Below are 26,360 nucleotides of genomic sequence, written 5' to 3'. Positions count from 1 at the left end.
GTTCATCAGGTATTTTTTTTTAAAGTGCATATAGTTGGAGTGGGGAAGACAGTTTAGATTATGGATGTTCTCAGTGCACAGTAAAATCTTCTGTTCAGAAGAGCTGTACATGCATGTACATTTTCTTGACATTTATGGATATCTTCTGTTCCTTTAACCTCTTGTTCTTGACCTTCATACACCTGTAGTTTTTAACAATACAAAGAAATAAAATTATCTGTTTATTCTTGGGTAGTTCTCAGAATAAGAATGTCTTTGCTAGTAGTTTCAGTTTAATATGAGGAATTATATTGACTTGTTTTTCTTCGTAGTGTAAAACCTTGTCTGGGATTTGTGACCACATCATTTCGCTCTCATCTGATTCTCTGGTGTCACAGTCAGCCCATCTTGAGGTAGTTCATCTCACCAGCATTATGCCCAGTGAGGGTTTGGTAAGTAGCAAAGCAGTTTAAAGTTTAACTGTTAGAATACAGAATACAAGCCTCAGTTCTTTAAGGTGATTTCTTTTTTTAATTTGTCAAGAAATCAAAATGTATTTTCATGCAGTGTCCGACTATTTCTTTTTTGGTAAGCTGAATCAGATTTCTGAAACTGATTTAATTAACATTTATATAAATCAAAGGGATTGTAATTTTTTTTTTTTAATTAAAACCTGTTTTACCTAGGGCTTCATGTGCAACTGTGGTAACTATAGGAGCAGCTAAAGAAAAGTTATAGTCCTTTGATAGCCATATTGTAGTTTTTGGAATGTACCAAATTAATCCCCAAATACATACATGCACAAATAAAATTAACTAAATATCATTAATTAATATGCTTTGAAAATGATTAGTGGAAGGTATGTTTCTTGGGCTTGCATAAAAATAGTTATAAGTGTCCCTAATGATTCAGTTCAAATAAAACTTTTAGAAGTATCATCCCAGAAACAAAATAAATCCCTTATATTCGTAAATTGTTGTTCACTGAGCAGACTGGTTAGGTGTCTTCTGAACATCCCAGCTGCCCTGCGTGAGTAATGGGTCACACTATTCTATTAAAATGTTCTGCAGAGATGATAGTCTAATATTTATTTGGCTACCACTTTTAAGTATTAATGTGCCATTACATTTCTTGGACAAGGGATTTTTGTGAAGTTTTAGGATTCAGTGGGTAAAGATTTCTGTCTCCCCTCTGTAGCCCCCTACTTTACAACAATTCTGATATTGGTAGGCTATAGGAGGATTGTACTTGGAAACCTAAGGTCCTAATAAAAGCTAGAGTGTAAGGTGGCACTGCAGGCACTGGGATGTTCTTCCACGTTCTCCTCGAGAGGCAGGCTACTTTTCCCAGTACGATCTCTTATACTGTCTTCAGCTGCCTTCTCGGGTTCCCCCCCCTCAAGAGGAAGGATCCAGGAATGTTGTTCTTGGGTTGGAAGAAGCTGTTGCAGGAGGAAAAAAGGGGAAGTGGGTAGAGAAATTGGTAGCCATGAGGCTTATCTGCAGAAAATTCCAGAACTGACAAATTAAAACACATTTGAGTGTCACTATACACGTTGTGGCATGTTTCTTGTTTGTAGATCAGCATGATTTACAGATTTATTTTAAATTTCTGTTAGTTGAGATGTTTTGTATTGTTTCAATATCTTACTTTTTGTTCTGTCATTGAATAGCAATGAACATCATATGCAAATCCTGTCAAAGTTACAAGAGCATAATTATTTTGAGGTGTGCATATTAATTTGAGAATGATGTAATTTAATAACATGAGGGGGGTTGGTACGACAACATAAGTTTACTTTATTCTTAGACTGATTTAGTCAACAAAGAACATTACAACAGCATAAAACACATTTAATTTTAATTCTGTGGCATCGCAGATGCTTAGCCCAGTACTTAATCCTGAAGACAGATACAATTTGCTTGCTGTGCTGCTGCATCCCAGTAGCCAAATGTGTTCCTTTTGTGGCCCAGTTTCTTCTCTCGGTCTGATTTCTGAGTTAGTGCAGGGATATCCAGGAAATCCCAGGTCAGTATCGTTTACAGCTTGTGTAGTATATGTGCTGTCAATCTCCCGGTGCTTTCAACTTGCATTAAGACTACTACATCCTGCATGCTAGCAGTCTGGGTCTCTGTATAGCTTTCCTTTCTGTCCAGAAATGTAATGGATTTCCGCTGGTCTACTTAGAGGAAAGTTCACTATCAGTGCTGAAGAGAACATGAACACAGACAGGATGTATTTTCCTCAGAGATGATGGAGCATATCCAGCAGGGCTTGGCGTTGCTCGTGTGTCCCATAAAGTGCTAGCTCTAGATCTAGGACAAGGGTGTAGGCTGGTGGAGGACAGAAGGCGTGTATCCTGCTTCAAAAATGGCGTGTCGGACAGTGAGCTGAAAACTTAATGGTGTGCAATATTAGGCAGGTGTCTTTCAGGAGTTCTTGGGTATGAATGGTATACTGTCTAAGCAGCTTATCATAAAGTATTGGAGTATGATTTAAACCTTTAAGGCATGAGGGACCAAGACGAGAGTTGTTGGCTGTATCGTTGTGGCCTGTCATGAGGTCCATGCTTTCCTCCAGACCACCCTCTTTTCTAACAGAACAGGAGGCAGACAGGGCCCGTGCTGTAATAATGCTGTAGGCTGGACTCTGTCACTGGGTGGAAGAACCATGGTGAAGTTCTCCATCTGCAGTGTACCCATAAGTTTATAGCCAACAAAACTGCAGTAAGCAGGCACTGCTGACAGAGGACGTGAGACAAATACTGCAATCAAAATTGCCCGTCTTTTTTTTTGGTTTATTTTTTGATAAAGTGAAGTCACAGCAAATAACTGAGTTTTCTGTGCCTAATTGTGAAGGCACTATAACATGTTAGGTTGGAAAGTTCCTTATAATCAATTTTGCTGACACCATGTTCTGTTTAGAAAAAAATATGAAAAAGGACTATAAATGGGAATAAAAGAAAAATCATGTGAAAAGGAAAAGAAAACATTAATCAGAATCAAATATAGAACAGAGTAATGAATTACAAATGGCTTTCTCATGATTGTATAGCAGTTTTTTTCCACAGGATCTCTGCTCCATTCAAGAGAAAAATGAGTGCTATTCACTGAATGGAAAGTATTCAGAGTTCCATTTTTATCCTTACCATTCAGTGTAGGGGTTGAGGTCTTATTTACCATACTTCAGCTTAGCTCTGCATTCCCTTGAGTTACTAATTTCATCGTGAGATTTTTTTTTTTTTATGGCCTTACTGAGTGCTTCACAGACGCTGATTAATTCATCCTCACAACACACTTGTGAAACTGATATTGTAATTTTAGTTTTATACATAGGAGTCTAATGCACAGAGCGATTTGTGTCAAAATCACCAAAAATCTATTTTGCAGGAGAAGCTTACTATACAATTTTTCAGAACACTTGTTACTTCTATAGCAGAAGTTTAAAACACAGTCTTTCTTGGTTTTAAGTGTAGCTAAGGTTTTCAGAGCTACTGAGAACTCTAGCGTCAGCTTCATACAGGGTTGGCATCTAGAAAATGAACACAGTTATTTGCGATTGGTGAAAAGTGTGTGGTAAATGACTTAGATTTATGTGAGAATTCAGTTATCTGGAATGATATTCAGTTGATAAGCCTTTCTCTATTTTCAAAATTCGATTTGCAAAACTGCTTTTATTATATGCCTTCTAATTTCTTCAACAAATGAGCCAGAAATCCTATAGACATTGCATAAGCTTACACATAAACTGAATTAATTTCCAGGTCCAAGTCCATACAGTTACTACACGGAGTCAGAACTCCTGCAAGGCCGTGTCTGTGTGTTTAATTGTTTAAATAAATTCTGGATCATAAAGCATTTTCACAAAGGGACTGTATGTCATTTGAATGTGTACCTTCAGTTTTAGCATTTTCTAACTTTTTATCCATGCTTTTATGAGCTTAATAGACTTCTTTTTCTTTTTTTTTTCCTCTCTCAAGTATCTTCTTTTTCAGTCTGCTTTATTAAAAAATAGTCTTACCTCATGCATTCCCCAGAGCACACTCTCTGCTGGTAGTTTCATGGCAGCTTGCTGGACAAAAGAATTTGTATTGGGAAGCACACATTTTAGGTTCCGTTCCAAGTTCTGATGATTGTGTTTGCATCCTGATCTCTGCAGGCATTTGCTAGCCTCCAGAAACATACTGGTTTTTTTCCTCTCTCTGTCCATTCCTTCCCAAGCTGTACCAGTTGCATATACCAGTCAAATTGCTTCCTCCTTTTCCCTATGTAGCCACTGACTTTTCAGTGGCAAATACTAAAACACCCTCCATATATTTTCCATCTCATTTTAAAGTAACTTTAAAGATTGTAAAACACTTTCTCCTGAATTGTAGTAGTAGGTATGGTAATACCATTTACATCTGAATTGTACTGCGTGATCGGTCTGAATAAGATGTCTGGAAGGCAAATCTTTGTTTCAAACTACCAATTTGGCAAACTTGGAATGAATGCCTGTACAAAAGATGTATTAGACTCTGAGAACCGCTGTCAATTCTGACCATATTGACAGAAAGAGAACATGCATATGTAAGTTTTTATGAAATGGAATAAAATAACTTTAAACTTAATGATTTAAGAAAATTCCCTTCCTTGGCTTTCCATTTTTCAATTCTTTGAGTTATTTATATTGTCAATTGTAGCATGACAAAGGAAATTGGATCATTTTAATACTTACAGATACTTTTTGCAAATTACTTTTCTTTCTGCTTAGAGAAAGATAGGTTTCCATTCCATTGCATTGCATGGTAAACCTCCTTTTGAAGTTACAATAACTTGTGGTAAAGGAAATATGGCATGATTTTAGTTTTTAGACACTGCATATAACTGCTCAGTACAAGGCAAGATTTTTCTCAAAAAATGTGATATTTGAAAAACCTGCTCCCCTGGAATTTATTATGTTTCAAAAGTCCGTAGACCAAGTTCTGCATTTAGGAGTCCCGTTATTTCTGTTTAGTTGATTAGACAAAGCTGGTGCGGCAGCACAGCACCCGGTTTAAATGTCTAGGCTTGATGGACCCGGCATAAGCAATAGGCCCTTGAGGCAAGAGTTTGTGTTACTGTTTGCAGGGGGAGAGGTGCAGCTCCTAAGCTTGCTACTAAGTCCTCGAGGGTGAGGGTAGGTGAAAGGCTATGCGAACCTTACTATTAATTAGCTCAGACTAAATCCGGAGCCAGCTTTGGAGCAGTTTTGCTGTCAGATAAACAAAGGCAGGCTAAGGGAACCAGGCTTTTAAGTGAGATGGTGGATATAGACACCGTCCATAAGATAGGAGCATGGAGGATTTTTTGAAGTTTGGGGGTTTTTTCTTCTCCTACTCTTGGATGATCAGAGATTGTCAGTAGTCGAAGACTGGGGTTTTTTATTAGAGCCAGTATTATTTCAGACTAAACTGTTCTGGTTTTTTTATCTTCTGAACTTGATGAGCTGTACATATATTTAAAAATACTTCTGCGTAACATGCAGCTTTAATCTTCTTTGAGATTAATGATTACTCTTAAGCAGGAGATTCTAAACAGGCAGGCTGTTGGGTTTTTATTGTTTGTTTTCGTATCTTCTGATGTCTGAGGAATGCTTTGCTTCTGGAATGCGATATCACGTTTATTCCTTTTCCTTTCACTTTGTTGTTGTTGTTTTCTCTTGTGTCTGAGCTTACTGCTGATGGAAACAGTGTAATCTGTCACATTTTAATTAAGATATACACTGCTTATATCCACAGCTTTGTTAATTTTTCTGCAGTGGGAACTTATCCTATTTTATTTAAGAATTTAAGGGAAGAAACGATTGTGGGAATAAACATTTTTATAAGACCAGCTGCGTATCATTGGAGGAAAAACAAAACAAAACAAACAGACAAGCTCTCACATGCAAAGACCCAACTTTATTAAGGATTATTCATCTATCTAATGTACAGCTACCCTTTCAAATAGTACTTCTCTTTATGTGGAATTTGTAATTTGAGGTGATGAAGTCTTCTCCATTTTTACAAGAAAGGAATTGCAAGAGAATGCAAGAAGAAAAAGTAGAATATGAAGGTAGCTTTTTTGTGGAAATACAAATGGCTGTCCTAAAACTGTTAGGGTGTCAATCTAATTATTTCAGATTATTTTTAAAGGCTTACAGAAACTTGACGAAGTTCCATGATGCTTGACACATTAACGTTCTCATAGCCTAACTTTTTTGTTGTCCATGGGTTTCTATTTAGGTAGGATTTAGGAAAAGGATTATAAGAAAGAAGAATAAACTCTCTTTTGAGTAAGATAGTTCAAATAAATACATAGAGCTGTTATTATGCTATATAGTAGCAAAGAAATTTATATGCTTCTGTCCAAATTTGATAGTTAGAACAAGGTTAAAGAACCATTTTATGTTTGGGGCAGAAGATCAAGGGGTGTAACGGTTCCCTGGTAGTTTGTAGCATTAAAAACCTGCATCTTTGTTATTGATGCTTCATTGTGTTTTAAAAGCAGAGCCAGCGGTCTGCTCCCTGTAGAAGTGTTGTTGAGACACGTAGACCATTTTATTGCAGTTTAAAATACCTGAATTTTCCATGCAGAAGTATTTTGTCATATTCCAGCAAAGAAGTGGTACGAAAACATGAATCATCTGATAATAGGTCATTGTTACCCCAAAAGGAATAGTGGCCTACAGTTGGAAGTGTTGGAAGTATGAGCCAGAAATGCTCATACTAAGAGAGTTTAGTCTCATTGTGAAATTCAGAGCTCTTCAAATATTGTCTGAAATATCCACGGATTAACCTGGGAAGAGCTGTTAACACTTAAAAATACACAGTTGTCATTATATCGTGGTTAATTACCCAGATGACTCTGCAAGAAATTTTTCAAGGAAATTCCACTTATAACTGGAAACACCATTTTCTGGGGAATAGTCTCTTTAAAATGGGATTTTAAATGGCTGATTCCTTCCCATATGTTTTCAAAGGTCAGATTTTAATTAAAAACATTTAAGTCACTCTCTCGCTGGGGACAGTGACAGAGTTACTCAGGAACAGTCAGGTTCTTGATATAACAGCCTGTGAAACATTTCCTTGTTCTGTAGCACCTCTCATATATTAGTATAATTCTTCGGAGTTTCATATCTGACCTATCACAGTAATTAAAGAGCAACTATTTATTTCTAACCCCCTAACTGTTGACTAGTCTGCGCTGTCTTCACAGAGTGAGTGAGAACACTTGCCTCTTGCCCAGAGGTAAGGGGTATAGTTTGCGATTCTTCTGTGCTCTGAGACCATTTGTGGGATTCAAGAAGAAACTAGAATCAGAATAAAGACCCATTCTTGAAAAAAAAGGAGAGAAATAATTTTGAAAAAAGAGTCCAGTGATATTCTGCTTGGAAGGGCAGAGAATAGATCAATAAGAGGACAGAAGATTGGGAATTGAGGAGGGGATGACTGAGTTACTTGGGTAGAAAGAAGCGAATAGGATGTGGTAGTGAGGCATATGGTAGGAAAACCCTGGAGCTAGTTAAACAAGGAGAATGGATGTTCGTGAGCCAGAAGAGCAGGAAGAAAGGAAGACAGCCACGTGGAGAGGACAACAACTGAAAGTGGAAGGAAAGAGGTAGGAGAAACCTCTACAGTAGGACTCGGTTGTGTAGATGTAGATGTCTGGTACCGTTTTAGATGCCCATCTTTCAGTTGCCACTCCAGAAGGTTCCCTGTCATATCTACCAAACGTACGCATATTTCTTTGTTGCTTTGAAGTGACTAAATATTCTCTGGATATCACTGTTTAAGCAGATGAATTCCGTCCCTTCTGTCTGGATACTGATTGTGGGACTGGATGTGTGGAGGAAAAAGCTTGTGGGAAGATTGGGTGTCAGGCACTGAACACAGAAGGAGAGACTAGAGCTGATGGGGGCAGGGGGGAAGAAGCTTGTGTTGTGGAGACTGAACTCATTTGAGAGGGATAGCCATTCGTGTTGAAGAAGAACCCGAAGACAGAGGGAGGTGGGAGACAACAGGAAAAAAAGCCACTTCCCACTGCAAGTCTCCCATCCAGAGCCTAGGATGAATTTCAGGATTCAGAAGTTCCCTCGTTTATGTGCTTTTTGCCTGTGAAACCCACTGATAAAATATTCATCTTGTTTAGTCTTAGCCTGATGTTTTTGCTATTTTACTTATACGGCTCGTATGGCTGAAATCTATGGAATAGTTTGTAAGCAGTTTGTGTAAAGAGTTATATGACAATAATTAGCTTGCAAGAGTATATCTTCATTTCCATCAGATTTTATAACAGAAGTTAATAGGATCAAAACAGCAGATATATGGATCCTCTTTTAATAAATAAGTTTACAAGTTAATTAAAGATTATGCTTATATAAAAATACATCATTACAGAAGAATATGGTGCTCTTGAATATGCTGAATCAATATGACTGCTTTAAGCCACAGGTAAAATAGAAAATAATTGTAAACAAAATAACTATTTCTAACAGTTCCAGAAGTGTTAGCAGTTCTCGCAATAGGATCTACTTAGCTATTTATATCTGGGCTTGGGAAAAAGGCTTGCTGCTTCAGTTTTTCAACTGCTCCAATTCTTAAATCAGTATTTGCCTGGAACTCATGTTATCTGAAAGAAAATTTTTTCAGAATGTATTTCCATTTTTTTTAGGCTTATTAACCATAAAAAAATGCTTGTATGAGTGGAAATGGAATGAAACGATGATGAATAAAAAGATAGCCAATAGCCCATTAAATTGAAAGAAAGGTCCATCTCTTGTGCCTAATTCTGTCTGTGAATACTTGCGTTCTTTTTCTGGGTTCACAGAATTAACAGCTCTTTAAATGACTAAGTTTTGCAGTTTTGCAATTTCTTATAAGCCAGAGTAGATGATTTCCATTTTTCACTGAAGTTTGATAAAAGTGATCCCCTTAAAGCCTTTTGTTTATGTCAATAAACTGCTTTTTATATATATCTGAGCAATTTAAACTATTGAGGGGTTCTGCTAACCTGTGCCAGTATTGCTTAAAATATGCCTGGAGATTCTAGTCTTTATCTTTACAAATCCTGATTTTAAAAAGGAAAATGAGGATGGGGGTGGAGATGAAGCAAACTAGTCACTAAAGTAGGGTTGACACAGATTGTCCTTTAGAAACAAAATTTTTCTAAGTGTCAGTGTCTTTTCATGTGGAAGGATAAATTGTGCTTTAAAAATCTTCCTACCACAGAAAACAACTGAGAGCTGGATTGAACTGTACACGCTGCGTTACACACTGCGTTATCTGTTGCAAAAGGACAGGCAAGTGCTGACAGTCAGCGTATCAAGGACTGGGGGTTTTTTAGGGAAAAATGTTTACAGGGTCGGAAAGAGTGATTTGAAGCAGGGAACATATGTGGCCTCTAGAACAGATGACATAGACTAAATTAAGCTGTTTTCAGAATTGGTGTATGTTTTTCAAGGGCTTCTTCTTAAGAATACTTTCAGTCTTGTTTTGAGTATTATACTCCAAACTTTCCCCTGAGCAGAAAAATATTTTTGGAGCTATTATTTTATATATGATAGATATGTAAAATATATATGTAATATATATTTCTTTTATATAAAATACCTTGCATTCTGAACTATATAAAATAAAAAAATGAATATAACAATTTTTATATATTATAGATAGAATGTAATCTTTCAAGGTTTTCAGGTAACACAGATATGTCAAGGAGATACAGTGCTACTGTAATGGTCAACAAGAAACAAGCTCTTTCATTATTTTTCTTTTGGGAAAACAAGGATGAAAGCTCTATCTAGGATAATTTGAAAGCTATGAGTCATTCAGTAAGACTGTTTATTTTTATATTTTTGTTCTTAAAGTTTTATAGCTAAGATGAAAGAGCAGATAGCAAAATGTAGGGTAATTCTTAGTGATTAGTTGGGTTTTATGTCTCTCAGATGGCATATGTTAAGAGATAAAATTGTAATTTGATGTTTTCCAAAAATACACATAGCTTAACAAGAGGCTAAGAACTTTATGAAGAAATATGTGATAAAATTTAGTGAAAAGTTTAGCACTATGTTCTGGTTTGGCCTTAAAAATCTTAGTCTCTTGGTTTGTTAAGTGGGAAATGAATTTTGTCAAAACAAGTAGGGTGTTAGAACTGTGATATTAAATTTGATATTAAAAGTGTGGCTGGAAATGTGTTATTGAAGTCTACTGTATGTTAAAATAACAGACTTCTGTGATGGATGCAGCAATGTTGTGCAACATTCCGGCTAAAAGTTCACTGTGGAAATCCAGCGTAACACGTGCTAGATGGATTTAAATATCTCTTCAAGACTTTTAATGGAGACTCAACAACCCATGTCCAAGGAGAACTTTCAGGATTTTTCATGATCTAGTGTTCTTGTTTATGGCTTTGAGTTGACAAAGAGAAAGTGAATCAGATGTTTGTCAGTAACAGTCGAAGGTACTACAGAGACAATAAAATAGTGAACACTAATAAAATTAAGCCAGCTGTATAGAAGGAAATAATGGAAGACTCCCCAGAAACTTCTTTCTTCCAACTAATCAAATTTTATGAAAGTAATTTCAGGACTTAATTCGGACATTTTTGTTATTTACAAATGAAATAACTTATAAAGCAGTCTCATATAAGAGAACAAGTAGTTATGGTGAGTAAAATCTAAAATGGAGTTTCCTATCCAGCAGAGTTAAGTGACCTTATCAGTTTTAGCCAGTCTTTACTTTTAAGATTTAAAAAAAGTTAAAACTTGATGAAATAGAATTAGTTGACATTAAAGTAGAAGTCACATTTTTCTCTTGATGAAAAATCAAAGCAGCTCCAGCTAGAGCAGGTTGCTCAGGGCCTCGTCCAGTCAAGTTTTGGTCATATCCAAGTCAGAGATTCCACAGCTTTGCTGACCTGTTCCAGTGTTTTGTCATCTTCATAATAAAATAAAATAAAATAAAAAAAAATTATTCTTTTTTTTTAAACTGAGTTCCAACTTGTGTCCCTTGTTTCTCATCCTCCCACTGTGCACTTTCAAGAAGGGTTTGGCTCCATCTTGTCTATACCCTTCCAATTTAGGTAGTTGTGGAGAGCAATATGATCTTACCTTTGTAGTATTTTTCCTTTTTTTTTTCTTTTTTTTTTTTTTTTTTTCCGGGTGTCTGTGTTTGTGTAAACACCTAGCCTGAAGATCTTCATTAGCGTTCAGGAATCTTGAAATTGGCTTCTGTGAACAAAATGTTTTTTCTTATTGCTGGGGGCTCTAAACTTTCGTTTTGACAGCACAAGGTGATGCAGAATTATTGAAAGGATAATGAATCAGCAGTACCAATTAGATTTAGATTTCAAAATTTGATGGATAACCATACTATAATGGAGAGATGGGAAGCTATGACCTTACTCCTGAGAGGCAAGAACACAAGCAATTGAGTCTCGCTGACATTTAAGGCTCTGTGTGTGTGTGTACAGCTAGATAGATACCTACTTAGGTTGTCTCTCTGTATCTTGTCAATTGCCTTCTTGAAGCAGAATTCTTGCTGGACTAATTACAAAGATCCTATTAGTTCACCAAGCTCATTTTTCTCCATAGATTGGCAATATGAGCATGGGCTCATATCTTTTCTGAGTTAGGCTATGGTTTCATTTTTATTGAATCAATAACTCTCTGAAGATGGGGCATTTAAGTTTAAAGTCTATTCCTGTTTGTGGTTTCAGTTTTGACACTTCTTTTGTGTCACTAGTGATAAAAAGAGGTCATGTTAAATATTTCAAATACCGCATAGGAACAAGCTTTTATGCTGATGCTCAGTGTTGTATTCTGTCCAAAAACTTTGGAATAAAAAAAAAAGCATTAAGTGAGAAAACTATGCTGTTTATGGTGGGTCTTGATACGTATTTGTTTAACTTAGATTTGCAAATGTTAATTGACCATGGTTCCTTCCAGTCTGTTCAAATGTTACAGTCCTTAAACTGGAATAAACATACTATTTTAGTTATCATGCAAACATCATTTATTTGTTTCTTACAAATATTAATTACCTCTCTTGCTCTTTTTTCAGGGAATGTATATCAAATCAACATATGATGGACTACATGTAATCACAGGAACAACTGAAAATGTAAGCTTTTTTTATTCTAAAAGACTTCTATCATGCATACAAGTATGTTCTCTATATCTGCAGTGTAATTTTGTAATATGAAAACTTGCTTTAAAGCAAGCCACTTTTTATTAATACTTTCTTCTTTTTATTTTCTGTACATGTATCACCTCTGTAAAAACTCAGAACCCTTGAAAATAGACATCGAAAAATATCTATGATGAAGTGACTAATAACTAACAATAGAATAAAAAGAAAATCTTGAACTTCTGTCCTCAATGGTTCTTCCAATACACCTTTCTAATAGTGTTCATGTATATGTTCTTTCTGGCACAAAAATGTCTTCCTTTATATTAAGTAAATTTTTCTCACTTAAGAGCATCATCATTAGTCTAAAATAATGTCTTTTGTGTTTAATTTTTCTTCTCTACTTTAGATAAATCTCTCAGAACATAGGACCGTTCAGGTTCATATAAAAAAGAAGTATTTCTACTGTCAACAGAATAGTAGAAATAATATAACAGGGGAAAAAAAAATGTGCCTCAGGTGTTTATATTGACCAGAGTAGTCACAAAATTGCAGTTACTGATAAGCATAGTTGTCATCTGAGCAGCCTTAATATGTACAGTCAGATTACTTTATGCAGTGAGTAAATATTGTCATACAATGATGAATCCTTTTTTGCTCAGAGTTCTTTGTTTTCTTCTTAGAATGAACAGTGGGTATTTTTGTGATATTTTTTTTTGGTTACCAAAACATATTACCAAATTAATTTAAAAAGCGTGTTAGAAAAATTAGACTTCTGGAGATGATGCCTGTCCTAGGATTGACTCATAGAAAATGAGTAGCTTCTGCATGTCTAAGCAATTCAGTAAAATAGATTGTAAAATAATAAATTTTACAATAGTTACAATATCAGCAGTATGGGTGGATGTAAAAGACATGGATAATGGAGAAAGATAACTTAAGGTATTATATTTAATCTTTGATAAACCAGAAAGTTTTCAAAGCTAGCAGTAATTACTGCAGGACTATCACTAAAAATGGAGAAATTGTGGAAAGGAGCAAACAGATTTTGGTACATGAACAGAAGAGGACGGATGACTTGACAATGTTAAAAAAACAAGTTAATTAACAATCCAAATGACTGTTGTGTGAGGATGTATAAAAAGTTCTTTTATGAAAATAACCATTCCTGAAAAAATTGTATTAGGACGAGTTCAGCACCATTGTATTTTCATGTTTTCCATCATCTGTAGTAAAAATACAGAAGAGACCAAGAAAAATATATTAATAATCATTTTCCTTGTAGTCCCAGAAGTGTTAGGCAAATCTGAACCAAAAGTACACGAAAATGCTGCAGCACATAAATCAGTATGACTGATCACAGAAGAACTAAACAGTGTGACAAGAATAACAAAGTAGCTTCTAAATATCCTTCTTGTTACTTAACTTGCAATTCATAATTATAAATTTCAAAAAAATAGATTGACTTCAACTGCTGCAATCTAATTATTATGACAGGCTTCATAATAGGACCTATCCCTTCTGTTTTTCATATAGTGTTTTAGTCACACTGTTTTCATTCAGTCTTGGATGTGTTTAACAGCATATACCTGGATAAATTACAAGTTTAGATTTTATAAAGCTAATATTGAAATTATGTAATGCTGACACCCACAGAACATAAAATAAGCACTGCGCAGCTAGCCAGAGATGTAAATGCTTGCTGGCGTACATCAGTGGTATGCTGGCCCATATGGGTGAGCTTCATATGTGGTATTTTGTTCTGCTTGGTTTATATATACTTATTTATGTAGTGTTGCATCATAGAATTTTTGTCACTCAGTGTTTAGACAGTGCAAACCCATGGAAAGCCTGACAATTTGTGTGTCACAATTTGTGAAGACAAGTCTAATGCAAATTAAACTTAAAATTTGTTTGCTTGTTTCTATTAACACCATTGGCAGCATTTAGAAGTTTTAAAATAACTATATGTGTTTCTTGGGTCCTGAAACTTACGAATGATCCATCTTGATTATGTTGCAACAGATTTTGTTCATAGATTGAATTACTCATGCTATAATTAATCCACTTTTTTTACTGTAATTCTAATTCATTTTAGAAATCTAATGCAGTTTGTAGGGAAAATATTTATATATTCATAATTGAAATTCACAAGAGGAGTTACTAAATTGCCAGCCACTAAAGTTTTTATTTTTATTTTGGCTAAACTTTAGATGTCAAAACTTTTTGATAAGACACCACCATTGCTTTTTTGTTTTTGCTAAAAGCGTAATCACATCTGCAGATAAACCATCTTCAAAGACCTTTAATTTCTGGCATTTCGGCAAATTGATTTTTTCACTGCTTTTGAAGGGGAAGTTGACCTCAGAGCTAGTGTTTAATTTTAAAAGATAATAAGTAGCTCAGCCTCATCAAAGTCAGGAAAGGATCTAAAAAGGGAACCAGGCCTTTGCTTTTCTAAGTAACGTCAAATGAAGTTAAACATTATGAATGGTGGTGTTTACTTCAGTTTACTGCTTACCTTTCATTCACTGTTTAAAGCAATCAAGTTTGTATTGACATTGAATTCTAGAAATATCTTTCTGTTACATGTTTAGTCCTGTGCAAAAGAGCAGTCTGCCAAAAATTTCCACTAAAGGGAGACAGTGGCACTGGAGCCAGGTAGTTCTTCACACCATCCCATAAACTACATAGGTAAAATCCTGTTTATTTTAGTGCAGAAGGATTCAGATGGCAGGAGTTGATATCTGGCTGTCATGACCAGCTGGTTTAGCTCAAGGGCTGGACTCCCTACTACAAGGGAGACAGAAGCCCTTATGAAAGAACGAGCAGAGATCAAGCAGGTGAGGAGTTTGCACATAGCTTGTGTTGGGGAGGTTGGGCAGAGCAAGGTTGGGAATGATAAACAAGCAGTAGGCTGAAGGTAAAAGCTATGCTTGGAATAGCACCTATAACACACTTGGAATCACTGTGTCAAATATTGGCTATTTGCCCTATTGGCTTGTTTCTTCTCATTGAATAATGAATGATGTCTCCTACTACTCTCCAGCAGCTGTGTAGACTGCAGAATCTATTGATTTGTCAGCAGGTGCTGATTATTGGAGAGTGATTTGACCTCCTCATAGATGAGTCTCTTTGGCATTTTATTCAGAAGTAATTGTAGTCATTTTCTTCCTAGTAGTGATTGGGGTGGTTTTTTTGTATTGTTTCCTCTTATCTTTGTTCCTTTTAATTGTTTATCCTATGTTCTTAGTCTCCATCCACCAAAGGGATGGAAATGATGGGTGGGACTTGTGGCTGGTGAAAACTGTCCAGCTGAAGAGCTCTTGCCTATTTCCTGGAAGTCTTGATTGGTACCCAGTAAGGTCATGAATATAAGCCTCTACAAGTCACCTTTTGTTCAGATAAATCTTTTCTTCCTTCGCATTTGTACCTGGCTCTTGTGCCATGGGCAATTTATATTATAGGCTGCCTCCAAAAAACATCCAGGACCTGAACTAAGTTTTGATAACATAATTCCTTTTCTGTGAGGAACTTCTTCAACAGTATTAGAGCTAGACCACTCTCTATAGCTGGCAAGGGGCTCTTTTTCTGCCTTTCTTAGCAGTCTGCTTCCTTGGACAGGGAACTTGAACTGTTACTCGAAGAGTATTTTGCTTTAAACATTTCTGCATTGTTTGAGACGGGACAATCTGTCCTCTCCTCTCTCTGACTCTGTATCTAACAAGTAGAGTAAATATTCAACCTTGTCCAAGTCTCCTGGCTGGTGTACTTCCTCAATAGCTAACTTCCACTGTGATTTATTTCTTAAGGTGATGTCTCAGCTTTCTAATTCTTTTCTGATTATTTTCTCTTGAATTTCAAGTTGGTGTACTCTCAGTAGAACACTTTTGTAAGCTAGCGCACAATGCAAGTAAGTTGCTGTGAATTCTCAGTTCTCTACTGAGTATGACTGCTGATCTCCTGCATGCCTTACAGATTTATTTTAGAGATTTAAGAGCTGGTTTCATTGAAGCATTTAAAAATGGGTTGCTAAATAGCAGTTGACCATGTTCAAGTAGCTTTTCAATGGGTTTTAATCGATTTTATTGTGATCAGAAGAAGCTATCTTTTCTGTTACATGCATGGTTGGTCCAGCCCTGTCCCTGACCATGCAGTAAGCTCGGTATTTGTTGACTTAACAGATTTACTTCTGTATGATGTAATTTCACTCAGTGTATCCTCAGCAAGATTGTGACTGCTCATACTCCCGACAGAGAGGTAAAGAAGCTCGAATAGTTCAAGCAGTCAAAAAGGCTGTTCATCACCAATGGAAGTGGGATTCTAGATTACTTCATCAAATTGCCAGCTGTAGCCAGAAAAAACATAGTTCCTTATAAATACAGTTTTTATAAATATGACCAATTATTGTTATTTGATAGAAATAATACTTCTTTAGGCACAGCTTTCTTGCCTCCTTCAACATTCATTGTTTTAATTCCTGCTCTTCCCTTCCCCCTCCACACCCCCCATGTAAAGTTAATTATTATCTTTTGTTCTTAGTCTCCTGCTGACCAGTGTAAGAAAATCCATGCTGGTGATGAGGTGATCCAGGTCAATCACCAAACCGTGGTAAGTATTTTGGAAATTTTGTTCTGCAGACTTTTCCTATTCCCACTGATGAAAAGGTAATAATTCTTCTTAGAAGGTAACTTTGCCAAACTAGATTATTATTTATGTGTTTTAAAATATCACAACCACTGCTTATGCTTAATAAGAAAAGGCACAAGTTGAGTCAGTAACCAGCCCAGAAGGATTAAGCCAAATTTACATTTTCCACTGCTGCTGTTCAACATCATACTCTTTCTATAAGGAGATCCTAGAATATTTCATTGAAGTTCTTAGACTTCTCGTTATGGATATGCCAGCTGTTTTAACTTTTTCTCTTAAACAGAATTTTGCATTCTGTTTAATATGGGTTTCAGTTTAAAAACGCAGAAGTGCTGTAACAGCCATATATTCTGAATCTTCTGAGGGAAAAAAAACGTGAAGACGATTAAAGTGTTGATAAAACATCTGTCAGACTTTGCTTTTGTGCATTCTTGCATGCAGATTTACTTTTAAACAGAAGAGCAGTTTTATAAAGTTAATGAAACTATTAATCTGTTTAAAATCACGTAAGCCTGTGTATGCAGAAGTGTATACTGGGCCTAAGGTATTGTAGTGCATGATTTGCGTACATTTAAACGTGCCTACCATTGCATTTCTTTCACAGCTGTATGCTGTGTTGTGTAACTGTGTGTATACAAAACTACATTTCGTTTCATGTAGAAATGCAGGAATAATATGTTTCTGCAGCGTTCATAGAATTGTATCCTGACTTAAAACACAGGTGGCTTCACTGAAGAATTCATAATATTTTTTTTTTAGAATAAATTATTTCTAATTGAGCTTTGAAAGCCTATCAGAGCGCCTATCTAAAAGCCTATCAGAGCCTCATCCAAGGTTGAATGATTATATTTTTCTTCGTATTTTGTGATGACACAAGCTGCTGCCTTATAACTGATGTTAGTTCCAATGTTGATGATTACTGAAAAAACTGCAGTCAGATTTTGTCCCAGTACTATCTTAAGTCATAGGGTCTGTCCCTTTAAAAAAAAAAAAAAATTGTATGTTGCAGAGTAATGGAAGCAGTGTTGCTGGAACTACATGTGAAAAGAACACTTGTATTTATTACCTATTAGGCATGAGTAGCGTTGTGACAATAATGACAACTTCCTAAAGTGCTTGTAATGTAGCCATTTAACTTTGTCTTGCTGAACCCCATCTACAAACACGGCAGCAGCAAAATTAGGAAATCTCTTTCTGTCTGTCATTTGTGTGAGGTGGAAATATGAAAGTCTGACTATTAAAATCTTATGATTAGAGAGCAAATATTTTCTCTTGAAAAGATCTATAACAGTCATTTACACTTTAAATCTTAATGCAACATGCAGCTCTTATCTATATTAGAGAGGTTCTATGAGTTGTCATAGTTCTAAGTTGAAATATGCATTAGACTGGCTTTCTCCGTCAAACGTACTCTTCAAGTGACAGACCTGATTTAATCTTTACTCACATTAGGTGAAATCCCCTCATTCAACTACTCGAGAACTGGCTCTCTGAATAGCAGTTCTTTCCATGTGTGTTACTACAACAGGCCCAAGGTGTTTGATACTTGTAATCCCTTTCCAGCCAAGGGCACAGTACCAAGAGCTGAGTCGAGTGGCATAAAATACCTTTTTCTAAAAAAAAACGCTATTAATTATTCCTTTGGAAATCTATAACAAGGTAAGAAAAGAGATAAATGGCAAGCTGTTTCTTTTGGAAATTTATTCTTCCTTTGAAATGGCTGAGAAAGTCTCATTCTGCCTTCACTGTGACTTTGGACAGTCAGTAATATTCAGTGTTTGCATGTTTCAGAGGCTGCATGTCCAGCCCTCTTCCCCTCATGGATTGGAAGTTTTAACGTTTTAAGTATCCCTTTGATCTTCAAATGTGCCCTTTAAGTCAAGTCACTTCTGGTACGTCTTGCTGCAAACTACACTTAGCTGTGTTCCTTCTTCACCCAAGTTATCACAAGTTGTGATGATTGATATCATGCTTATAATTGTCATTATTTCTGTTAGCGGACTAGAATAATTCAAAGGCAACAGCTCATTAAATGTCCACGTAGTCAATATTTTAATACTAGCAAGACCAGCTCATAAAATGAAGTGTAACCCATTTGAAATTAATTACCACGGGGGGGCAGGAGGGGGGCTGTTGCGTAACCTTACAAAAGAAAGCCTTGCATATCTGTGGTGGTCTTACAGGTTTTCCAGAGCTGTAAACTGTTGCTCACCAAGTAGAGGAGCATGGGTTTGTGCCTGCACAGAGTCCTCGCTAGAACCGAACACTTCCTCATGCCAGCCTTTGACTCCACAGCTTAGCAAAAGCAAGCGCTAGTAGAAGTAAAATTGTAAAAGAGAAAAATACAAAGCAGTTTGAAATTATACCTAGCCAAGGTGTGCTTGTTCAGCTGCTTTGTACTTCTCACTTCTCTCACAATGTTCTCCAGCCATTTTTCTTGCCTGGTAGCTGGTAGCGCCGTTTCTACCATTAGTTTGGTTTCTAGACTGGAGATTAAATGCTTCATTCTTTCTCTTGCTCGCTCTTTCTCTCGCTCTTTCAGTTTTTTAACTGAAATGTCGCATCCTCATTCCCTCTAAAATAAAATTGCAGCAAAAGTTTGCATTGATTTATAACCAGTTATGATGGCTTGCATTTTCTCTTTACCTTGTTCTGGAGCTGAAAGAAGTGGAGTGTTTCTTTATTTCTCTAATGTATCATTCTGTTCAGTTTATTTCATATGAAGCATTTAGCATTGCCCTGAGAAGGGGCAAATTATTACATTTATTATCCTAAATACTTCCTGGGTTGTCACAGCATTTTCAAGATAGATAGTTAAGATATTACTTACAGTATATGTATCCGGTGAAATCCATGGTCTCCAGTGTCATGTTAGTTTTCCATAGAGACTCTACTTAAAGCATTAAAAGCCTAGGTAATAAAAATATAGGTGTTATTCCTTATTCCTGCTTTTACCTGTTCATTGGTAAGGGAGGCTCTATGATTTCATAAAATGTACACGCAGGTTAAGTTATACAATGTAAAGATGCAGAAATATACTTTCTTCAGATATTTGTATGCTTCAGAGATTCTGCATCCCACAGATTTTACCTTTGCTATCCTAACAAAGACATTTTCTTAAGATCGATGTTTCTGTAGCATTTGGTAGTCTATCAAATACAAATCCCATTCAACATGATGTGTTGTGAAAGAATCTGTTCTGAAGATGATTAGATATAGTCATTTTGTATTGCCACTAGTGAAAATACTTTCCTGATAGAGAAAGTATGGATCTCTTTTAATAGATTCCGATCCTATAACTGACTACTGGCATCATTTAATCTGATTTTGACCGAACTAGGCCAATGTATTTTCTGGATAAATTCATATTGGTCATTTCATAAGATCATTTGAGTTTTAAAAATTTCATTGATGTTCCCATAACCTGTAAAAAATTGTTCTGATAGTTAATTATTCTCATTGCTGAGAATAATAAGAGTCATTTTATTTGTAGTCTACATTTGTCTGGCACAAGCTTCCAGTCCCTTGATTTTGATATATTTTTATCTATGAGATTGGAGAGCAGGTTTCTCATTTAGGTATTTTCAGGATGCAATCAAATTACCTCTTCACTTTTTTTGATAAGCTAGATAATTTGAGCACTTCCAGTTTGTCATCCTAATGCATGACCCTCCTCAACAAGCTCTTTAAATTCCCAACTGTGATACTTTGCATATTTAACACTGAGCTGCAGAGCTGTACAATGAAAGCATTCATTCATGGGTAGGGCAATACTCCTGTGCTGAAATAGTACAAATGGGATTACATTAATGTAGCCATTACCGACTAGCTGTTTACTCCCGTTAAAAGGCTTGTGTTCATTTTTCATTCATACATAGGCAAAAATGAAACTAAGAGGACACTTTTCTTTGATTTTTTTTTTTTTTCCTTTAAAAACAAACCTTGTAATTTCAGTTCGTTTAACTCGTTCTATCAGGAAGTCCCTTTCAAGGGAAGAATCATTATCTGTTTTGAAACTGTGAGAGAAGTAAGCTTTTAAACTGGTTTAAGAAGACGTAGACTTGGAAATGGTAGTGTCCCTGCACTCGAGTGGAGTCAGCACAGATAACAGCATTTCTAATCCTGGAGGCACTTCTCTGGGGTGGTATAGCTAGAGCAGGGGATTAATTCTGCTGACAAGGTCAGTGCCATTGAATTGCTGGATGCGTGGACTTAAGCATTTTGGGATCAATGTGACTAGAATACTTTGGCTGTATGTTTTCAAAATTATCGTTATTACCTACAATTAGTACACTCATTTTATATAAAACATTATCTGTAGTTAGTAAGAAATATCAGATAGCTAGGAGGTAGCTATATTCATACTTTTTTTTTCTCCTGAAACCAGTTATATTAGCAAATACATTAAAAATATTAACAAAACGAGACCACTTGTTTTACTTTACTTTTCAAATAACTTGTCAATGTAGTTGAGAGTTTAAAAAAAAAAAGTTCAGAAAGTATCAAAGGAAGGCAGCTTACAAATTATATAATGCAACAATTGAAAGACTTAGAAATAAAAGACTTGCTACGTGGAATCTGGTCTAACCAAGGAACACTCTGTAATACAATTATAAAGATCAAAGAAAAAATAATAGTACTTTAGGCAAGAAATTAATTAAATCAGGCGGTTCACCACTGGCTGTTAACATCATTTAATCATTATCCGATTTCCTTATTTGCTTTTCTGCTTGTCCTTCTTGCTTATTAGATTTTAATAAAACAGCATAAAAAACTTAGAAAATAAGTTACACATTCTAAGTGACTGCCACATAACTCTGTTTTTCCCTGCAGTAACAACAGGCACTAGTTCTGCCAGTGCCTTGTAGATTTTTACTTCCTCTCTTATAAAATTACACAGAAGTGCTGAATATGCCACTGTGCATTTATTTGTTTGCAAAATTAATAATTACACCTTAGGTTCTGTGGATAGTATATTTTCTGCTGTTCAGTTGAACTAGTACATTTCATATTGTCTTTTTTTAAGTTGTTTTATATATGGGACGTGATTCTTTAGTCAGAGAATTGGGACTGTCATGCAGTGAAAATAGGGTAAAATTAAAGCTTAGGTAGGCTCTAGCCTAGAAACATTTGTTTCTTTCAATTTTCCATAACAAGGATAGTATCGAACATAGAACAAAGAGAAGAAAACCAATCATTCCAAATATATCGGTATGTACATATTCAGGGTGGAAGCAAAGATGGGTAATTTAATGCCAAATCATCTACTTCTCAATTTACTGTGAGACTGAAACTTTCAATTGCAAGTCCCTAAGCAAGTGTTTTTAATGAATTGTCTGCTTTAGGATAACACTGTATGCTGGGGAAATGTAAGAAGGCAAAGCTTCCTAGTCAATAGTTCGCAAGATTTTTGTAGGTGATTTAGAGAGGAAAAGATAATTAACGACATGAAGAAAAACGGCATGTTAGGTGAAATGCAGCATAAATTTATGAAAGTTGAATTGTGTTGATATTTTATCTTTGATAATTTTTCAGACAAAAGAAATGTTGCAGATCCAAACACGTATTGATCTAGCTGCCTGACCATCTGTAAAATATTTGATCTACTTCTGTATAGAAAAGTGTCTGATAAACTAGGGAAAACTGACTTTTCAGAAAACCGAAAACTTTTTTTGGGAGAGCTCAATAATAATAATTTTTAGTAATTCCTGTTGAAAGCTAGATGTTACTCAGGAGCAACTGGCAAGACTCCAGAAATCAGAATTAATTAATCCCAAATCAACTGAGCAGCATAGAGGTGATGTGACTGAAAATGGCAAAGATGAACTTGGAATTAATCAGAAACATGTTTCCAGGAGAAACTGTTTTAATGCCATCGTCTTGACATTGGTAATATCTGAAATACTGTGTGATGTTCGGGTCATTTACAGTCATCAAAGGTGTGAAGTTACATATGAATGTTAAAAAAAAAAAGTAATGGGTACAAAAGAAGATGTATAATCTGTCTCTCATGAAGAGAATTTTTTTAAGGATTTCAATTTGGTTAACCCAGCCAGCTAGGTCTGAGACAGAATTCCACTTTCTTAACAGACAGAGGTGATAAAGACAAGACAGAGAAAGAACTCTTTAAGGTAAAAAACAATGTTGTGCAAGAGCAAGGATCCATACAGACATCTGTAAGTACATCTGTAGTAGAATTTAAGAGGTCTGCCTAGGATGGTGGTTGAAGAACTGGTGAAAATGATTACGTTATAGTTGCCTGCAGCTAGGTAAACAAATGGATGTAGTAGCCTAGAAGGGCTTTTTTGGTTCCAACACCTTTGCTTTGTTGTGTCACGTGCTTGTTATGTTATCTCTAAGTAGCTGGTTTTTTTAACTAATGTAGTTGCATTTTGATACTTGATAAGGTTATTCTTTAGAATTATGTACGCTATGCATTTAATACTTAAAGGGGGATTATAAGAAAGATGGGGACAGACTTTTTAGTAGGGCTTGTTGCAATAGGACAAGGGGGAATGGTTTTAAACTAAAAGAGGGGAGATTTAGACTAGATATAAGGAAGAACTTTTTTACGATGAGGGTGAATACTGGAATAGGCTGCCCAGAGAGGTGGTAGATGCCCCATTGCTGGAAACATTCAAGATCAGGTTGGACGGGGCTCTGAGCAATCTGATCGAGTTGAAGATGTCCCCGCTTATTGGAGCAGGGTTGGACTAGATGGCCTTTAAAGGTCCCTTCCAACCCAAGCTATTCTATGATTCTAGATACATGATCAGCAGCCTAATACCTTTTCATGTTGTTCATTGTCAGTTACATACTTTAAATTAAGTCTGTCAAGAGCCCTGGCACAATGAAATAATTTCAGCACTAATTTATTGGTGTTAAGATATTTATTGAATTAATATCCTAGGGGTAAGTTTGTTGAATTCTAAATCTGAGTCTTAATGAGAGGTCATTTTAGATAGAGGTAAATCTGTAAATGTAGTGCCGGGTCACACCATCTGTGTTTCAGCACATTGTGTGTTGTGAAATACAAGTAGGAAAAGGAAAGACAAAAGATGTCATGAGAATTACAACTTCTTCCCCCAAAAGATAGCATTCTGTTTCCAAACAAGTTGCCACACGTTACCTATTCTCAGGATTCTGCCTTTCAAAAAAGCTTAGTAATGCATGTCTTCCAGTAGCAGATCTTGCATCTTCTTGGAATCGTGCTGTATTTCTCCATTAGTTAATGAAAATAGCTATGTAAGATAATGGGAGAACATTTGTTTTTCCATCATCAATTATTGTTAGTAAGAGTTAGGATATTAATAAGAAGAGTGAATCAGCTACAGGTGTTAATGACGAGCTTCCCATTTAGTGACAGAAAGTAGTCTTATGATCTTCCAGCAAATTTTTGTCTAATAATAATTTCTGACTTCCATGTTAATCAAACCAATTCCCTTGATTAATTCCCTAATGAGGCAAAGTGAATTATAGACTTAAAATACAAAAGGATGATAGTCTGTTTCCTTAAAAAAAAGTTGAGTTTAAACAAGCCTTTTTTTTTAATGCAAATATGAAGAGAGGTCATACTCTTGAGGTTCAAGTAAGGATCCAGATGGCTTTGCTTATGTATTTGAAGAGCCTTGAGGGGAAACATCTGTCCTGGTTCATGTAAGGGTTACTGCAGTCAAAGCAGAACTACTTGTTTTCAGGTGGTGTGCAATATAGTATGTTCTAAATATTTAGAAAATATTCTGTACTATTGATTTCCAGATCAAATGCCTAACAAGGTAATTTTTAAATTCCCGTTTAGTTAATGCTCTGTCTCTCTCCATCCTAGGTAACATTAAAGCTGGCATATGATACAGTGAGTAGAATATGCACAAGTCTCGCCAATAAATTAAGGTGTAACCTACCTGCCTTCTGTGAGGCGCACTACGTATTTTGTATTTCTTAGAACTTTTTCATTTTTCAGAGTCCTGACAGACGTTTAGGGTTTGATAAGTCAGTGAAGGAGCTGAGGAACCACACTTCCGCTTTATCCCCAGAATTTTCAGGAAAAGCAGAGAAAGGAATATAGCTATTCTCTCCACTGTGCACTCCTAGTTTCACTATCTGAGCTGTGTCTTCTAAATTTGCACCATAACAAATATGTATAATGTGTTTTGAAGGATTGGCATGGAGGTGAATAACTGTTTGGTGGTTTTGACTACTGGAATCCTTTGATAAGCACCATCATGTTCAACAGTCCAGCTGTTTTTTCAGTTCCTTTTAATAGATGAATATATTGTGCACTTAATGCCCATGCAGTCATCCACAAATGCACCGGTTTGTGTTTTCTTCAGTCTTTTTTTTTTTGTGAGTGTGTCTGTAACATTAAGAATTTTTTGTATCAGATTGTTTTTCATACAGATCATCAGAGAGTGGTCAGGTAGCCTTTATTTTAAAAGAAAGGAGAAAAGGTGCTTGTCCAGCATGAACAGAGTCTGGATTTATAAAAATGCCCAAATCTCTATTACTGATAGTATGCGTTCCGAATCCCATTCGTACAAATCTAGATCTTCTAAATGAGAAGGAACAAAGTCAGTAGAGGGAGACTCTAAAGAAGATGTTGGAGAACTAGAAAACAAACTAGTTTCCTGTAGGTTAATGAAAGTGAGTTTTATGTTTTTCTGAACGTATTAGTTATGCAGTCCCAGCTACAAAATTATCAGATTTAGGTATACAAAATTACTACAGCATTGTGGATATTTAAATCATTATACTCTTATGGCAAAGAAATTTAGTGTCATAGGGATTAATATTTTTGGAACTATTATTTTTAAAATTACTATCTTTTTGCAGTTTCCACTAATTATCTGGCTTGTACTTTCTATGAGAAAACTAACGAATCCTTTAACATAGGCAGTAGTACACATTTTTTTTCCCTGGAGCCCTTCTCTCCACACTGAGGATGTACAAACCAATACAAATTATGGATTAGAGTGATCCTAAGTGTAAACCACCAAAATCTTCAACTTCTGCCTGCCTCTTAACATTTTCAGTGACTTGGTTTGTATTCTTCTAGGTTTCTTCCATATTTAGCATCTAAATAAAAAAAAAAAAAAATGGCTAAAATTAAGAAGTTAATCATTTTAAGCCAGTAAGTATCACAGTTTTGGTGATTCTAATCTTTTTACAAACTCTGTGTCTATCACTGTGGTAGCAATTCTCATTGCTGGTCTCTGACTGTATTTTGTTTGTCCTTTGAGTTATGAAGGAAGAAAACAGCAGGCATGTGGCTTTCCACATTCTAGGTTTTGTAGGCCCAGCTTATAAAGAGAGAAAAAATAGTACACTGTATTTCAATATGCAAATACATTTAGCAGAGAACAGTGCACCATGACTACAGCTTTACTATACTGTGCAAAGATGACATAATAATGTCCTTCTGAGTTTGTTGATTTGAATTTAATGGGTATCCTAATTGCTCTAATTTCATTTATTCGGGAAAATAAAAAAAAAAATCACACTACTCTCTTTTTCTTTCATTAGTCTAATCTTAACTTTCTTTACTAAGTGAAATATCTTAACCCATATTGTAGAATCTGATTAACTGAATGTACATGCTAAAAATCCT

General features: G+C 35.7%; 1 protein-coding gene across 1 annotated transcript in view; it reads left to right on the top strand.

Moving 5' to 3' along the window:
* The window catches only part of LOC104012938 (connector enhancer of kinase suppressor of ras 2), a 209,359-nt gene that overhangs the window by 112,176 nt on the left and 70,823 nt on the right, over positions 1–26,360 (top strand). Inside the window, exons 6-8 of the mRNA XM_087749123.1 lie at positions 312–431; positions 12,041–12,100; positions 16,649–16,717. Coding sequence (XP_087605249.1) covers positions 312–431; positions 12,041–12,100; positions 16,649–16,717 — 249 coding nt within the window. The remainder of the gene's footprint in view (positions 1–311; positions 432–12,040; positions 12,101–16,648; positions 16,718–26,360) is intronic.

The sequence above is a fragment of the Nipponia nippon genome, unplaced genomic scaffold (assembly GCF_047370975.1).
Source record: "Nipponia nippon isolate SJK-2023a ecotype South Korea unplaced genomic scaffold, ASM4737097v1 scaffold_12, whole genome shotgun sequence".
Classification (NCBI taxonomy): domain Eukaryota; kingdom Metazoa; phylum Chordata; class Aves; order Pelecaniformes; family Threskiornithidae; genus Nipponia; species Nipponia nippon.
Note: the sequence above shows the minus strand (reverse complement) of the source record. Positions and strands in the feature narration are given on the sequence as shown.